An 18,703-nucleotide genomic window follows, 5' to 3' on the forward strand; every position below is an offset into this window, starting at 1 on the left:
AACGCCTCATTTATCCTTGTAAAAGGATTCTGTCTATAGTTTTGACCATGCTAGACTGCTAATTGTACTAGATATGTAATGACCGGCGTCAAAGCAAACCCAGAAAGCTATTATAAGGAAACAGCCCTATCTTACATAGAGCGCGCAGCCAACCGCTGCGACTTCCTGACCCCGGGTATAACGGAGTCAGGCGTGGTTCTTGACACCCTCGTGACAAGATAGTGGCAGAGCAGTACAGGAAAGCAGTACAAACCTTGTGTGGAGCTTTAGTTATCAGAAATAGTGTGGATATGAATATGATTCTACCAAATTTTGCTCCTGCGACTTCCCTAGAGTTGGAGTTTCACTGTGAAATGCTCTCTGCATTGAGATGCATCATAGCCTTCTCCTCTGATCTGAATGACAGCTGAGGTCTCTTGGTTGTATGCTACATCTGTCACTTAGAGCAGAGAGCAAAGAGCACTTCACAGTGAAGTCCTACCTCCATTGTCTTGCTGGAGTAGAATGTGGCAGAATAAAAAAAAGAAGAAGGTATTTATGTACTGCTTTCCCCAGCCTAGCACTGTCAGCAGTTTAACATGGTCAAGACTATTCATATACTACCTTTAACCCCTTAGTGACCACCCATACGTGTTTTTACGGCGGTCACTAAGGGGCCTTAGGCTGGGCCGCCGCGTTTTTACGGCGGCCCAGTTTAAGCGCCGCGCGGCTCCCCCGTGCAGCGGGGAGCGCGGACCTGGCTCTCACATGAGAGCCGGGTCCCTGCTCTAACAGCCCGGAACGGCAGGAGTGCCGATCCGGGCTGTTTAACCCTTTACATGCCGGGCGCAATGGCGCCCGCTGCATGTAAAGTGGTGACAGAGGGAGCGGACTCCCTCTGTCTCCCATCAGCACCCCGAAAATGCGATCGCGGGGTGCTGATGTGCTGGGAAGCTTACCTTGCTTCCGATGAGGGCCCGAGCCTGTCTTCAGTTACTTCCAGCAGGCTGTGCCTCTCTGGCGCAGCCTGCTGGTCAATGTTCGAATAGCATTGCTATTGAAATGCAATGCATTATAGAGATAATGCATTACATTTTAAAAGCAATCAAAATACTGTATATTATAGTCCCCTTGTGGGACTATTAAGTAGTAAAAAAAAAAAAATACACATTTATTAAATAAAAAAAATTCCATAAAATAAAAAAATATGCCTTTTTTTCCATTGAAAATACGCTTTTCAATGAAAAAAATTGCAAAAAGAAAATATCCCCCATATGTTTGGTATTGCCGCGTCCGTAACGACCGGGACTACATAAATATTACATAAATTATCCCCTATGGTGAACGCCGTAAAAAATAAAAAATAAAAAAAGACAGAATTTCGAATTTATTCTTAGTTTCCACCGAAAAAAAAACGTAATAACAAGCGATCAAAAAGCGGCATTTACTCCAAAATCATACCCATGAAAAATACAAGTCGTCTTTCAAAAATCAAGCCCTCACACAATTCCATATAAAAAAAAAAAAAAAAGTTATGGGTCTTGTGAAGTGGCAATGCAAAATAATTTTTTGGGTTAATAAAAGGTGTTTTATTGCAAAAAAAGTAGTAAAACGTAAACAAAATTATAAGTATTTAGTATCACTGTAATCGTACTGACCCAGAGAATAAAGATATTATGTTATTTGTACCGAAAAATGAACGCCAAAAAATGTATAATGTAAAAACGCAGGGGCAGTATTGCTATTTTTCCCCATCTCCCTCCCAGAAAGAGTTAATAAAAGTTAATCAGAAAGTTATGTGTACCCCAAAATGGTGCCATTAAAAACTACAACTTGTCCCGTAAAAAACAAGCCCTCATAAAGCTATATAGATGAAAAAATAAAAAAGTTATAGCTCTTGGAACGAGACCATAAAAAAAGGAAGAAAAACGCTTGGTCATAAAGGCCCAAACAGGCTTGGTCACTAAGGGGTTAAAGGATTGTTCATGCTTGGGGTCCTTCCTTCCAGACCTCCCACCCCCACACCATTTGGACTGACTTGCGGACAGTAGCATACTTCCCTGTTCCCCATCGCTAGGTTCTGGCTCCTTCGGTCCCCCACCACCACTGCCTCGCTACGGTCTCTGTGTTATCATATCCTGTTCGATACAGGTCACTTGGCAACTGCAGCCAATGACTGGTCACAGAGGTGGCATATTTTCTATGAGTTACATTACTCGGTCATGTGACGCATGGGGGACACATCACCACTGCGGCCATATGACCCTCATCAAACAGTTGTTGAAATGTGGAACCCAGAACGAGGCAGCAGGGGACTGAAGGAGCCGTAAGCCAGCTGCGAGGAGCAGGTAAGTATGCTTCCTTCCACAGGTCCAGCGACATGGAGGGGTCTGGTAGAAATATGAATGACCCATTTAACCTCTTAATAGTTCATGAACATCATAGAATGCCTTGTTATGCTCCATGCCTAGGTTACCTGACAGTAGAATACTGACAGGCAGGCGTAATACACTGCACTGCACAATAGTGATGTATTATGTAAGCAATCAGAGTTACATATTCAGGTCTTCTTGTGGGACTAAAAATATTGCAAAAAAAAAGTCCTCCGCAGAGATTTCCATCAGGTGCATACATATAAATACTCAAAAATGGTATTCAAACATACACATTGATGGGTACTTTGAGTAGAAAAGATTCATCTTTGTTCTCCATTTGACCTGTTTTCCAATCCTTTCTGTCATGTTCGCTGAATGAATAGCATGATAGACTGAATTATCCTTATTGGCAAAAAAATGAAAAGGAACAGAATTCAAGTCAAAGGGAGTCCACAGATAAATCCATTAAACTGTTTGACCACTGAAGTTAATGTATCGGTATTAAGGTATTGAGACATATACTTCAAAAATTCAATGTGAATGCAGCCCAAAAAAAATATTTTGATATGTTTAAAAAAATATCCAAGTGAAAAAAAAGGCACAATTTAAACAATAAAAGATATTAATAATCTTTATTCATATAGCACCAACATATTCTGCAGCGCTGTACACACAGGGGGTTCAAACAGAGTCATAAATAACTAAGCAACAAACAAGTCAACAATTTAAAAAAGAGGAATAAGGTCACTGCTCGTGAGAGTTTACAATCTGTGAGGAGATAGGGGTGAGACAAAAGGTAAGTGCTTGATTTGTGCAATAGTCCAGCCATCTTAAAACACAGCCAATATCTGCAGTGTTTCTTAGTGCATGGAGTGTAGTAGATATCTGATGATGGATCAGGTTCAGAAGAATGATGCTAAAGGTGGGTGTGGAGGTGGTGAATTGAGGAGAGTTAGTTTAGGGGATGTGATAGGTTAATCTAAAAAGATGTGTTGTGAATTAACCTGATTTCTTGGGGTAGGGCATTCCAGAGAACTGGGCCAGCTCGGTGGAAGCCTGGGTGGCGGGACTGAAAGGTTCGGATTATGGTCAATGTCAGTAGTAAGTCATTAGCCGAACAGAGGGCATGGGTAGCATGGTAGACAAAATGAGGGAGGAAATGTAGGCAGGTGCAGCACTGTGAGGAGCTTTGTGGGGGAGAATGACTTTACAAGGATATAGATAAAATGGAATGGGTGCAGAGACGGGCTACAAAAATGGTGTAGGGTCTTAAGCATGAAACATACCAGGATAGACTTGAAGAACATGAACTGTATAGCCTTGAGGTTCAGGGTGGAAGTGTTTTTAAATAAGAAGCTAAACACAAGAACAAGGGGACATAATCTGAAATTAGCTAGGGGTAAGATCAGGAGCAATGTTAGGAAATATTATGTTACTGAAAGAGTGGTTGAAGCTTGGAACAAACTTCCAGAGTGGGAAATCTATAGTAAGTAAATTTAAACACGCCTGGGAAAAACACGTCTATCCTAAGATAAAAAAGAAATAATATAAGAGCAGACTAGATGGACCAGGTGGTCCTTTTCTGCCGTTATTCTTTTATGTTTCTATGTTTCTAAATTGAATCTTATACTGTAAGGGCAACCAGTGCAATGACTGGCACAGGGCGGAAGCATCGGAGTAGCATCTAGACAGATAGATGAGCCTGGCTGCTGCATTCAGGATACATTGGAGAGGGGAGAGTCTGGTGATAGGGAGACCAATTAGTAATCATTTACATTAATCGAGATGGAAATGGAAGGGGCTAATTTTAGAGATGTTTTTGAGGTGCATGCAGCATGAGCGGGGAAGAGATTGAGTATAGGTGGTAAATAATAAAAGATCAGTGTCAAATATAACACTGAGACAGCGGAGCGTGCTGCCTAGTGTTGGGTATACTCCCACAAAAAAATTTCAGTGTTTCAATAACTTGTCATGTGGCCTTGAGCATCAATTACAGCTTGACAACAACGTCTCATGCTGTTCACAAGTCAACTTATTGTCTGCTGAGGCATGGCATTCCACTCTTTCTGAAGGGCACAGTTATGAGCCTCTACACGGTGACACAGCTGATGCCATAGGTTTTCAATGGGATTCAGGTCTGGAGAAAGAGCACTCCATTTGAGGTAAACCAGTCTCCAGCAGCTGTTCCCTAATGATGCGACCTCGATGAGATGGCGCATTGTCATCCATAAAGATGAAATTAGGCCTGTGTTGTTCATACAGAGGCACAATGACTGGATTAATGATGTTATTCAAGTAGTATGGGGTTGTCACTGTACCATTCACAAAGTGTAGGGCAGTTCTGTATTGACAAGACACACCTGCCCGCACTGTAACTGGTGACAACGGTGGCTGATGCATAGCACTCGCCTTGATGTCTCCAACATCATTGGTTGCTATCTTTTCTGCTCAGCGTGAATCGACTTTCATCAGTGAACATCACTGAGACCCTCATCCAGCGTAGATGCTCCCTGGCCCATTGAACACGATGACACCTGTGCCTGGTGGTGTGGTCTGGACTCTGGTACCCTTGCAGGTCATCTAGCACACAGACCACACTGTTGTAAATGGTTTCGTATGGTCTGACGTGACACTTGGGTGCCTTTCACCTCCCTTGTGCCTGGAGTTGTGTGGGATTCATCATCCGGTTCAGCAGGGCATTGTTCACAATAAAGCGGTCATCAGTGTGGGATGTGGCCAAAGGACATCCACTTCTATGCCTTTCTGTGACTCTTCCAGTCTCTCTTTATCTCTGTTGCAACCTGCTGATGACAGTCTGGGACACTCTAAGCTCAGTGGCAACTGAAAACATCCTGCTTGAAGCCTTGCAATGGCAAGGTACCGTTCATCAATTGTTAGATGTCATCTTGGTCTCATTATGTCAAAATGTGAACAGCATGTTGAGGAGGGCTGTTTAAATACAAATTCATGGATCAAACACCTGTTGTAATTTTTGCCGTTAAGCTAAGATTAGAGTGCACTTTAGGTTTATCCTGAAATTTCACCCACAAGTCAAATAACCCTAACTTTTTTTGAGTAGTGTATATATATATATATCTAGTTGAGAAACACAGATTAACATACTGGGCCTTGAAAGATGTTTTTTGGGTTCAGTATCTTGATGGCCTAGCCTCAGGATATCAGTGGGGGTTTGACTGTTGCCATTCCCATCAATTTCAAGTGAATGAGACAAAAACTGCAATACCCTGTACTATTGCTATTGAGTAGGTGGTGTGCAAGTTGACTATGTACAGTAAACAATAAATAGTCGGCAGCACTTGCACAGTGCAGCAAGGCCCGTTCAAGGAGCTGATCAGTGAGGATGCTGAGTGTTGGACAGCATTCAGATATTGATGGTTTATCATTCTAAATCTAGAAAACCCCTTTAATAGCTGCATCCTGATGGTGTTAATAACAATCTGTAACAATACATTCAAGTCCATGGTAATCATTTAGTGTTTTAAGTATCCCATTTTTAGAACATTGTTTTATATGAAAGTACCTAATATTCTGCATTAACCTATGTTTGGTTGTAGCTATTAATTGACAAATTGTGTCTTTTTCAGACGTTTACTGGATAATGAAGATGAGCTCAGTGACATCCAGTCAGACTCAGTACCCTCAGAAGTGCGGGACTGGCTCGCTTCTACATTTACCCGACAAATGGGGATGATGTTAAAGAGAACAGAGGAGAAGCCGCGGTTTAGAAGCATTGTTCATGCAGTTCAGGCTGGAATATTTGTGGAAAGGTAAGAAGGGAATGTAAATGTTGTATTATATAACGTGTCATCTCTTTTATAACTTCAGTATCATTTTGAATTTATAACTGAGGAGAAAAATTCTTACTCTATGATCTGAAACATGAGGAATTTATATTATGAATGACAACACAGATCTATAGATGGCAGCGCTGAAATACTCCTGAAGAAGTGACAACTACTGCTCTTTCCCCTACAATTCAGTTAAACATATTCTTAACAAAATTTTAATCCATTAATACTTTTAATTCCTTAAGTACCGGGCCCATTTTTGGCTTTGCATTAAAAAAAATTTCCTCCCAACATTCCAATAGCCATAACATTTTAAATTTTCCATTCATATAACTATATTAGGGCTTATTTTTTTTCTGGATAAGTTGTATTTTTTAAGGGCAAGGGCAGACTGGCCATAGACCTTACAGAGAAATGTCCTGGTGGGCTGATGACCTGGGGGCCACCCATGCCCTCCTCTCTGCCTCTGACAGGGTACATAATGAGCTCTTAGCGGTAATTAACTCTGAGAATAAGGTACTCATGTACCCAGCCAGCGATCGCACATGCTCTCCTGAATTCAACTGCTCTAGCGCACATCTCACCTCATAACTTAATCAGAGAGAACTGGAGGAGGAGGGCAGAAAATGACATCTACTGATAGCCACGATACAGGGACAGCTTTGGGGGTAATACATTGTGCTACACTATGGTATAGAGTTCTGATGGGACAATATTTTGCGATATGATATTGCTGACCATGCCTATTTGTGTTGCCCCGCCTTTTGTCAATATGGACCCCCCCTACAACATGGGGCCACTTTTATGATTTTTTTTCCAGGGCTACTTTAATTTCCCAGTTCACCACTGTTATTGGAAAATAGGAATATGATTCTTTGTGGGGTTAAATAAAAAAATAAAATAACATTTCTGCTAAAGTTTTTTGGGTTTTAACACCACGAAATTCACTGTGTGCTAAAAATGACATGACATCCTTATTCTGTGGCTCAATTTTTTTTTACTGGTAATGTATTTTTGTATGTAAATTTGGGAAAGGAGGGTGCCATGTTAACTGATCGGAGCACCGCAATTTTACTGGACGAGCTGCAATCGGAAGGCGTCCCTCTTTCTTACCTCACAGATGCTGCGATATGTGTTTATCTGGGCATCTGAGGGGTTAAATGATGGGGTTCGGTGTTATGGCCGTTCCCCGTTAATGCGGCCAGGTGCCTGCTGTATCAATGCAGCAGTCCACTCCATATATTACCTCAGCCACAATGAAGTACCGGGACGTCACGGTGCCTGAAGGAGTTAATCTGATAACAACCACATGCATGGTCCTAGGCTATTTGAACATATAAATGAAGTTATGGCTCGGGGAAGGTGAGGAGTAAACAACAAAAAGCAACAATGAAAATGCAGAATGTTGGTTAAAAAACAAACAAAAAAACATAGGAATGATATAACTGGAAGCCTTTTACTGGAAGCCCTTAAATAGAATACATTTCTAGTAAGTACTGTTTATGTCCTTGAGTTGTCTTTTTGCAAACTGTTAAATAGTCCATTTAGCTATTGCTTGTGTCTAAAGCCTCCATTGCAGTTACCACAGGGTTGCCTGCTCAAGTCTTTCTTTCTCATGTGCTAATTTCTTGGCTTGACAGACTTTGACTTACAATAGAATTTGTGATTTAGAGAGGGTCATGGTCCAGCGTATAAAACACAGAGGCTTACACACATAAATGTACCAAAGAACAAAATATGGAGTAATTTCATGACTATACTTCAAGGTACAGTATTAAAGTTACACCTTTTTAATAACATTTCTGGTGCTATGAGTTTCCATAGGATGTAAGAGAGCCCGGCATCTTGGGCTTCTGAAATGACAAGAAATATTTTTTAGCAATGACTGCACAGTCTATACTTCATCTTAAACCCCAGATGACACCTGGTCAATTCACTTTACCCTATTTACCCACATTTTGCAATTAATATAGGGACTTTCTACTCTCATGAACTGCAAATGTCTCATGTTGTGCACTTGTAATTACCGGTAAATTCACCTTATTGTGTATACCACAATTTGCTATGAGTTTATTGCTAATTACTTATTATCTAGCCATTTAAAAATAAAATAATCAAGCAATAATTTATTTTTATAGGATGTACAGACGAACTTCAAACATGGTGGGACTCAGTTATCCTGCTGCAGTCATTGCTGTATTGAAGGTAGGTAACAATTCTAATACCTTTTCATGTACAGGCATTTCAGATAATTGGAGATTAGATCGAGATTCTGATATTGATAACTAGTGTTGAGCAAAGCAAAGCATCCAAAACAGAATTTGGTCTGAAATTTAGGAAAACGAATCTGAATTTCCTTGCACTTCCTGGTAACTAATCAGTTTTCCTAAAATGGTGGCTGCATGTGTTAGAAAGTGAAACTAAGTGGAGGAGACAAGCCCGGAAACGCAAAATCACCCATAATGGCGTGCAGCAAATCCACAGAAACAGGGGCGTAACTAGAAGTGACTGGGCCCCACAGCAAATATTTGTAAGGGCCCACCCAGCGCGCTTCGCACCTCCCTCCTCCTGTGTAAACCCCACTCCTTTGGCACAGTGTAGAGGTATACTGTACATTGTGTGGCACAGTGTAGCGGTATACTGTATATTGTGTGGCACAGTGTAGGCTATATGTGTATAACATAAACATATTTCATATGAAAACTTACAGTTACTTGGCTTGGCCCTTGGGGATCTCGGACACCACTTCAACACTTTGGCCGGGGGCTCGGCGGAGCTGATGTTGTGTTTTATCTTACTGAGAAAGATTTCATAATAAGGATTTGGAGAAGGGGCAGAGGGATAGCAGAGCAGGGAGAGGCTGGTGCTGCTACTAGGGGGTCATACCATGGGGGAGTAATAAAGCACACCATAATGCCCCCCCCAGTAGAAATAATTCTACTTATAATGTGACAGTGTAAAAATACCCCCTTGTAATGCCCCCAGTTGAGCTAATGTCCCCATAGTGCCCCCATAATGTCCCAATATAAAATACCCCTATATAGTGCCCCAGTAAATTCCCCCATAGTGCTCCTCTCCCCCCTTCCTGCTAGTGCCCCCCATATTGTATCAGTATAAAATGCCCCATATATAGTGCCCCAGTAGATGGCCCTCAGTGTCCGGCCTCTGATAGGCTGCCGGCCTAGTGTCCCCCATAATGCCCCCCAATAATGTGCCAGTAAGTGTCCCCATAGATGCCCCCCCATCATGTGCCAGTTTAAAGTGCCTCTCACCTCCCCCACATGTCCCAGTATCATGGTACCATCTCCCCCCCCCCAATGTGCCAGTATCAAGTGCCTCTCTCCTTCCCACCCCCATGTGCCAGTATCATAGTGTCAACCCCCCCAATGTGCCAGTATCAAGTGCCTCTCTCTCCCCCCCATGTCCCAGTATCATAGTGCCATCTCCCCCCAAAAAAGTGACAGTATCAAGTGCCTCTCCCCCCATGTGCCAGTATCATAGTGCCAAACCCACCCATGTGCCAGTATCAAGTGCCAAACCCCCCCACGTGCCAGTATCAAGTGCCTCTTTCCTCCCCCCATGTGCCAGTATCAAGTGCCTCTCTCTTCCCCCCCATGTCCCAGTATCATAGTGCCATCTCCCCCCCAAAAAAAAGTGCCAGTATCAAGTGCCTCTCTCCCCCCCATGTGCCAATATCATAGTGCCAAACCCACCTATGTGCCAGTATCAAGTGCCAAACCCCCCCTCCCACGTGCCAGTATCAAGTGTTTCTCTCCTCCCCCCCATGTCCCAGTATCATAGTGCCCCCCCCAAAAAAAGTGACAGTATCAAGTGCCTCTCTCCCCCCCTATGTGCCAGTATCAGGTGCCAACCCCTCTCCCCCCATGTGCTAGTATCAGGTGCCTCTCTCCATCCCCCATGTGCCAGTATCAGGTGCCAACCCCCCTCCCCCCCATGTGCCAGTATCAGGTGCCAACCCCCATCCCCCCCATGTGCCAGTATCAAGTGCCTCCCGCTCCCCTCATGGCAGTAACAGTCGGGTATTAAAAAATAAAAATAAACACTTATACTTACCTCCATGTCAGCGATGCGATGCAGCCTCTTCCTGTGTCCCGCCCTGTATGTCCATATATGGAATCAGTGCTTGTATTTCAGAAAAAATTCTGCTGGGATTTAAACCCACAACCTTCATGTATCAGAGGCAAAGCATTTACACACACAGCCATAAGAGCTGCCTTGATGCTGACTGAAAAAATATAAGACTTCTACTGTTATAGCTGGCTAAGTGTACATCTATACACATGACAGCTGCCCAAACACACCCAGCTCTGCTACATCTATACACATGACAGCTGCCCCAGCACACTCAGCTTTGCTATATCTCTATATATCTATCTCCTCCCCCCCATGTGCCAGTATCAAGTGCCTCTCTCTTCCCCCCCATGTCCCAGTATCATAGTGCCACCCCCCCCCAAAAAAAGTGCCAGTATCAAGTGCCTCTCTCCCCCCCATGTGCCAGTATCATAGTGCCAAACCCACCTATGTGCCAGTATCAAGTGCCAAACCCCCCCTCCCACGTGCCAGTATCAAGTGCCTATCTCCCCCCATGTGCCAGTATCAGGTGCCAACCCCTCTCCCCCCCATGTGCCAGTATCAGGTGCCTCTCTCCCCCCCCATGTGCCAGTATCAGGTGCCAACCCCCCTCCTCCCCCATATGCCAGTATCAGGTGCCAACCCCCCTCCCCTCATGTGCCAGTATCAAGTGCCTCCCGCTCCCCCCATGGCAGTAACAGTCGGGTATTAAAAAATATAAATAAACACTTATACTTACCTCCATGTTAGCAATGCGATGCAGCCTCTTCCTGTGTCCCGCCCTTTATGTCCATATATAGAGTCAGTGCTTGTATTTCAGAAAAGTTTCTGCTGGGATTCGAACCCACAACCTTCATGTATCAGAGGCAAAGCATTTACCCACACAACCATAAGAGCTGTCTTGGCACTGACTGAAAAAATATGAGACTTCTACTGTTATAGCTGGCTAAGTGTACATCTATACACATGACAGCTGCCCCAACACACCCAGCACTGCTATATCTCTATATGACAGCTGTCCCAGCACACTCAGCTCTGCTATATCTCTATATATGATAGCTTCCCCAGCACACCCAGCTCTGCTACATCTAATACACATGACAGCTGCACCAGCACACTCAGCTCTACTATATCTCTATATATGACAGCTGCCCCAGCAAACCCAGCTCTGCTACATCTATACACATGACAGCTGCCCAAACACACCCAGGTCTGCTACATCTATACACATGACAGCTGCCCCAGCACACTCAGCTTTGCTATATCTCTATATATCTATCTCCCCCCCCCCCCATGTGCCAGTATCAAGTGCCTCTCTCAAATAAACTGTCACACACGCTGCCGGGGCGCCGGGCCCCGAAGCAGCTGCTTCCCCGGTAGTTACGCCACTGCACAGAAACCATCCACTGTGATGTCACAGCCCTATAAAAACCTTATCCCACGCGGTCTCCGCCATTGTCCTGTGAGCTGCTCATAGGGATATGGCAAGCGCTCATGCACTAGAGACTGAATGCTGCTGAAAACGATTAATAGAAGAATGTTGGAGAGGGAGAGTGCAGGGAGACTTATTCTACATCAGTTTTAGTTATTTATTCCTACCTTTACTTATTCCTAATTCAGTCGTAAACTAAAATATGTAATTCAATAGCAATAAGATGGATGCCTTTATTTATCCACTACCAGCGTGCCAACCAATAGGAAGGCCAGGTCTTAATGATGACCATCATCATCTTCAAAGTCTCCATGTCCTACAAAAGTCAACAAGATGCAGAGAGAGGAGAAGCTGGTTGTTCCTGATGACCTATTCTTAACAATAATAGATGTTGTGGAAAAGGAGGAAAAGCAGATGGCAGAAGAAGTGCTCCCACCTGTAGGGCAGGAGGGCGCTGGGGTTGGAGAAGTGGGTATGCCAGTATTGATTAACCTCTTCAGGACACAGGGTGTACCGGTACGCCCTGATGTCCTGGTACTTAAGGACACAGGGCGTACGGGTACATCCTGTGTATTTCCGATCACCGCCGCCGAGCGGGCGGTGATCGGAACAAGGTGCCTGCTCAAATCATTGAGCAGGCACTTTGGCTAAATGCACTGGGGGGTCCCGTGACCCGCCTGTGTCGGCGATCACCGCAAACTGCAGGTCAATTCAGAAGGCAGCACGATGGCATGGAAGGCAGCACGATGCCTAAGGAAGGCATCGCGCTGCCTTCCGGTGACGAAAAATGTGAGATCCAGCCCCCTGGATCTCACAGGCCAGAAGCTGTATGAGTAATACACACAGTATTACTCATACAGCCATTGCATTCCAATACAGAAGTATTGGAATGCATTGTAAAGGATTAGACCCCCAAAAGTTCAAGTCCCAAAGTGGGACAAAAAATAAAGTGAAAAAAAAAGTTGAAAAAATAAAGTTTCCCCCCCCCAAAAATTAAAAGTTTTAAGTAAAAATAAACAAAAATGTAATTTTCCCCAAATAAAGAAAAAAAAATTGGTAAAAAGTAGGGGGGAAAAAGTATACATATTAGGTATCGCCGCGTCCGTATCGACCGGCTCTATAGAAATATCACATGATCTAACCCCTCAGATGAACAACGTAAAAAATAAAAACTGTGCTAAATAAACCATTTTTTGTCACCTTACATCACAAAAAGTACAACAGCAAGCGATCAAAAAGGCGTTTGCCCACCAAAATAGTACCAATCTAACCATCACCTCATACCGCAAAAAATGAGCCCCTACCTGAGACAATCGCCCAAAAAATAAAAAAAACTATGGCTCAGAATATGGAGACACTAAAACATATTTTTTTTTGTTTTAAAAAAGCTGTTATTGTGTAAAACTTACATAAATAAAAATAAGTATACATATTAGGTATTGCCGCGTCCGTATCGACTGGCTCTATAAAAATATCACATGACCTAACCCCTCAGATGAACACCGTAAAAAAAAAAAAAGTGTGCTAAATATTCCATTTTTTGTCACCTTACATCACAAAAAGTGTAATAGCAAGCGATCAAAAAGTCATATGCACCCCAAAATAATCCCAATCAAACTGACATCTCATACCGCAAAAAATGAGACCCTACCTAAGATAATCGCCCAAAAACTGAAAAAAACTATGGCTCTCAGAATATGAAGATACTAAAACATGATTTTTTTTTGTTTCAAAAATGATTTTATTGTGTAAAACTTACATAAATAAAAAAAAGTTTGCATATTAGGTATCGCCGCGTCCATATAGACCGGCTATATAAAAATATCACATGACCTAACCCCTCAGATGAACACCGTAAAAAATTAAAAATAAAAACTGTGCTAAATAAACAATTTTTTGTCACCTTACATCACAAAAAGTGTAATAGCAAGCGATCAAAAAGTCACACGCACCCCAAAATAGTGGCAATAAAACCGTCATCTCATCCTGCAAAAATCATACCCTACCCAAGGTAATCGCCCAAAAACTCGAAAAATTATGGCTCTCAGACTATGGAAACACTAAAGCATGATTTTTTTTGCTTCAAAAATGAAATCATTGTGTAAAACTTACATAAATAAATAAAAAAGTATACATATTAGGTATCGCAGCGTCCGTAATAACTTGCTCTATAAAAATATCACATAACCTAACCCCTCAGGTGAATACTGTAAAAAAATACAAATAAAAACGGTGTAAAAAAAAGCCATTTTTGGTCACCTTACATCACAAAAAGTGTAATAGCAAGCGATCAAAAAGTCACACTCACCCCAAAATAGTGCCAATAAAACAGTCATCTCATCCCACAAAAATCATACCCTACTCAAGGTAATCGCCCAAAAACTGAAAAAATTATGTCTCTCAGACTATGGAAACACTAAAACATGAATTTTTTTTTGTTTCAAAAAAGAAATCATTGTGTAAAACTTACATAAATAAAAAAAAGTATACATATTAGGTATCGCTGCATCCGTGACAACCTGATCTATTAAAATATCACATGATATAACCTGTCAGATGATTGTTGTAAATAACAAAAAATAAAAACGGTGCCAAAACAGCTATTTCTTGTTACCTTGCCTCACAAAAAGTGTAATATAGAGCAACCAAAAATCATATGTACCCTAAACTAGTACCAACAATACTGCCACCCCATCCTGTAGTTTATAAAATGGGGTCACTTTTTTGGAGTTTCTACTCTAGGGGTGCATCAGGGGGGCTTCAAATGGGACATGGTGTCAAAAAAACCAGTCCAGCAAAATCTGCCTTCCAAAAACCGTATGGCATTCCTTTCCTTCTGCGCCCTGCCGTGTGCCCGTACAGCAGTTTACGACCACCTATAGGGTGTTTCTGTAAACTACAGAATCAGGGCCATAAATATTGAGTTTTGTTTGGCTTTTTATTCTTGCTTTGTTACTGGGAAAAATGGATTAAAATGGAAAATTTGCCAAAAAATGTAAATTCTGAAATTTCATCTCCATTTGCCAATAACTCTTGTGGAACACTATAAGGATTAACGACGTTTGTAAAATCTGTATTTAATACCTTGAGGGGTGTAGTTTCTTAGATGGGGTCACTTTTATGGAGTTTCTACTCTAGGGTTGCATCAGGGGGGCTTCAAATGGGACATGGTGTCAAAAAAAACAGTCCAGCAAAATGTGCCTTCCAAAAACCGTACGGCATTCCTTTCCTTCTGCGCCCTGCCGTGTGCCCGTACAGTAGTTTACGACCACCTATGGGGTGTTTCTGTAAACTACAGAATCAGGGCCATAAATACTGAGTTTTGTTTGGCTGTTAACTCTTGCTTTGTAAAAGTAAAAAAAAATATTAAAATGGAAAATCTGCCAAAAAAGTTACATTTTGAAATAGTATCTCTATTTTCCATTAATTCTTGTGGAACACCTAAAGGGTTAACAAAGTTTGTAAAACCAGTTTTGAATACCTTGAGGGGTGTAGTTTATAGAATGGGGTCATTTTTGGGTGGTTTCTATTATGTAAGCCTCGCAAAGTGACTTCAGACCTGAACTGGTCCCTAAAAATTGGGTTTTTGAAAATTTCTGAAACATTTCAAGATTTGCTTCTGAACTTCTAAGCCTTGTAACATCCCCAAAAAATAAAATATCATTCCCAAAATGTAGACATATGGGGTATGTACATTAATAACTATTTTTGGAGTTATTACTATGTATTGTAGAAGTAGAGAAATTGAAAGTTAGAAATTTGCAAATTTTTCCAAAATTTCGGTAAATTTGGTATTTTTTTATAAATAAAAATGATTTTTTTTTTACTCAATTTTACCAGTGTCATGAAGTACAATATGTGACGAAAAAACTTTCTCAGAATGGCCTGGCTAAGTAAAAGCGTTTTAAAGTTATCACCACATAAAGTGACATAAAGGGTCAGATTTGCAAAAAATGGCCTGGTCCTTAAGGTGAAACAAGGCTGTGTCCTGAAGGGGTTAATATTCAGTGTTTACAGTCAAATTACGTGCAGGAGATTGCCGGCCAGAACTGCGATAATTTGAATATTGTCCCCCCAACCTAACCAAACAAACCCTATACCAGCAACAGCACCTGTTTAAAGGTGCCACATTGCCATTAACAATGAAAAAGGACTATACAGTCTTCATTATTAAATGGATGCAGCTGCGGGCTTATTGGCTATTGGTTCTTCACCGCAGCATGGCCACAACCCACCCACAGCACAGCCGCTTCATGTGTCAATACTTTAAGGCAGAATGGCCTGGGTATACCTGAATTATAGTGATTTGTGACTAATTAATGCATAACTAATCAAATTTCTTGGCGAACGTCAGCAAAGTTGCCAAATCTAATTTTTCTAAACTTCCCTCATCTCTATTGATCGCTACTTATCCTCTGTATAGGTCATTGAGGAGGCTGCAGTGCTCGGTTGAGGGCCACAGCCCCCTGAATTGTTGTCCAGGACAGTGCCGTCCATTGTATTGCAGTAGTGCTTGATACTGTAGCTCAGCCCAATGATGTTGTGTGGCCTAGTTGCTGTTCAGCATCATGGAGGCAAATGACCCATTTCTGACTTAACTTATCCTAAATAAATACTAAAAATAATGACATGACAACTTTGTGGTGGAATAAAAATGGCCGCAATGCTTTATTAAGGGTAAATCAATTATTAAATAATTAAAACTTCAAATTCATAAATAAATAACCATTAAAAATTCCAATAATTACCGAAATCCACTCAGCAATAGCTGAGTGATACAGCCCCTCTAATAAAGCAAAGCGACGATAAGCATAAAAATAGGGAGGGCGGGCGGGGCGACGATCCGGTCTTGATAACACTGGCCCAGAAGCGCCGCCGAAACCCTCTTTTTAAGGACTGAACTTTCCCGCCGCTGACATTCAAAACCAATCAGCTGTCCAGAAATCTCCCCCAGCAACCAGCTGCACCAATCAGAGAGGATCACAGCTTGACATCTAAGGCTCAGGTGAGACTGGATAAAACCAGCTGATTCTGACAGGACTTAACCCTTTCATACAAACCTGAAATAAAAGAGCGGGAAAACAAGAAAAAGGAGGGGGGGAGAGATAGAAAAACCAGCAAAAAACATACAAAAAACACATAATAATGGTATCATTGCCCCCATGTGTCCCCCAAGCGAAACGCTCTGGGGGGCCCGAACATTCTAGTGAATGGGGCTGAGCTTCAAAACCAAACACCACTGCAATACAATGGATGGTACTGTGCTTGGTACCTTGCGAGGAGCCGCATCACTCACTGAAACACCTCCTCAAACAGCTTATCTGCAGGGGTCCCCTTACCAATTTGACATTGATGACCTATCCCTTTAAACTATGATCACAACAAACATTAGCTTCATGTTTGGTACATACTTTGCTTTACAGTGTTAATGCTTAATTTACTGTCGATTTTTCCTATTTTCTCCATAAAAATATAAAATTTTGCTGATTATGCTTAAAAACTGACCACGGTCAGTCATGTGAGTTGTCAGTCATGTAATTTAACAGTTGTGCTCTTAGGATATGTTCAGATGGCGGTATATTCATGCAGATTTTGGTGCATATTCCATGTGGAAATCAGTGTGAAAAATATTTCAAATCTGTGCCCAATTGTTTTCAATGGAAATTAGTGTCGTTCATATGCCTGCGGATTGAATGACTGCTGCAGCCACGGATCTCTGCTGCAGATTTCATGGGTGATTTCCCAGAGGGCAAAAAACGGAACATATCTTAACTGTGTAACTGCAATCTAAGCTCCCAGAATGCACTGCATTCTGAAAAATCTGCAGAAATGTGCATTTAGCTATAGACACAAATAAATTTAAAACGTCATGTAAGTCAAAACTGGTACCAGATAGTATAAAAAGTTACTTATGAACAGATTTTAACTGTGGAAAATTCTTCAAATACAGATTTTTCCCTTAAACCAGTGGCAACCTTCATATAATAATTAATTAAGGTAATTAAAGCCTTTAGATGCCATGATCAAGTGAGATCACGTCATCTGAAGTGTCAAAAAGCCAGAAGCACACGCTTCCAGTAATCCTACCAACATCCCCTGCGGCCAATGGGGATGCCAGTAACTGGTTTGAATGACCTGGGTCTCGCTGAAGAGACCTAGAGTATTCAAACCGCAATTCTTATTTTGGCCAGCAGATGTCAGGCCAACATAAGAAATGATCAATAGACAGTAAAAAAGTCATTTTAAAAATATATGATTGTTCAAAATTAAAAATTTTAAAATAGATGTTTAGGCTCATATTTGAGTTTCAAAATCAGTATAAAAAATGTAAAAAATATAAAAGTTTAAATCACCCTCCTTTGCATATAATAAAAAGATAAATACCTAAATAACAAAAAATATAACCATCATGGGTATGACCGTGACCAAAAACGCTCATACTATTAAAATATAAAAAAAAAAATCCAATACAGCGAATGGCGTAACACCAATTTGTCATTTTCTCATTGCTTCTCTTACCCAAAAAAATGTAATAAAATGGGATCAAAAAGTCACACACACTCCAAAATGGTATCAATAAAAAATATAGCTCAGTATATATAACTATAAAAAAGTTATGGGGGTCAGAATATGGTGATGAAAAAAAAATATTTTTTCAAAGTTTCAATTTATTTTTACCCTATTTAGACATATAAAACCTATACATATGGGGCATCGTTGTAATTGTACTGACCCAAAGAATGAAGGGCATGGGTCAGATTTGCCACAAATGAAACACCATGGGAACAAAACACGTAAAACAGTGAAGGAATTGCGTTTTTTTCCCAATTCCACTACATTGTATGCCATAATTAATGGTGTCGTTAGAAAGTACCACTTGTCCCGCAAAAAAAAAGCCCTCATACAGCTACATGAAAGGAAATATAAAAAAGTTATGGCTCAAGGAATATAGGGAAGAAAAATGAAAACGCAAAAACTAAAAAACATCCGGTATTGAAGGGGCTAAGTACTCAAGT

At 41.4% G+C, this 18,703-nt stretch overlaps 1 protein-coding gene across 2 annotated transcripts in view; it reads left to right on the top strand.

The window, feature by feature from the left end:
- The window catches only part of LOC121002879 (calcium/calmodulin-dependent 3',5'-cyclic nucleotide phosphodiesterase 1C-like), a 786,737-nt gene that overhangs the window by 357,550 nt on the left and 410,484 nt on the right, over positions 1–18,703 (top strand). For both annotated transcript variants that reach the window (XM_040434515.1, XM_040434516.1), the window contains exons 4-5: positions 5,960–6,142; positions 8,302–8,368. In XM_040434515.1, the coding sequence (XP_040290449.1) occupies positions 5,960–6,142; positions 8,302–8,368 (250 nt within the window). The remainder of the gene's footprint in view (positions 1–5,959; positions 6,143–8,301; positions 8,369–18,703) is intronic.

Source organism: Bufo bufo, chromosome 5 (assembly GCF_905171765.1).
Source record: "Bufo bufo chromosome 5, aBufBuf1.1, whole genome shotgun sequence".
Taxonomy (NCBI): Eukaryota; Metazoa; Chordata; class Amphibia; order Anura; family Bufonidae; genus Bufo; species Bufo bufo.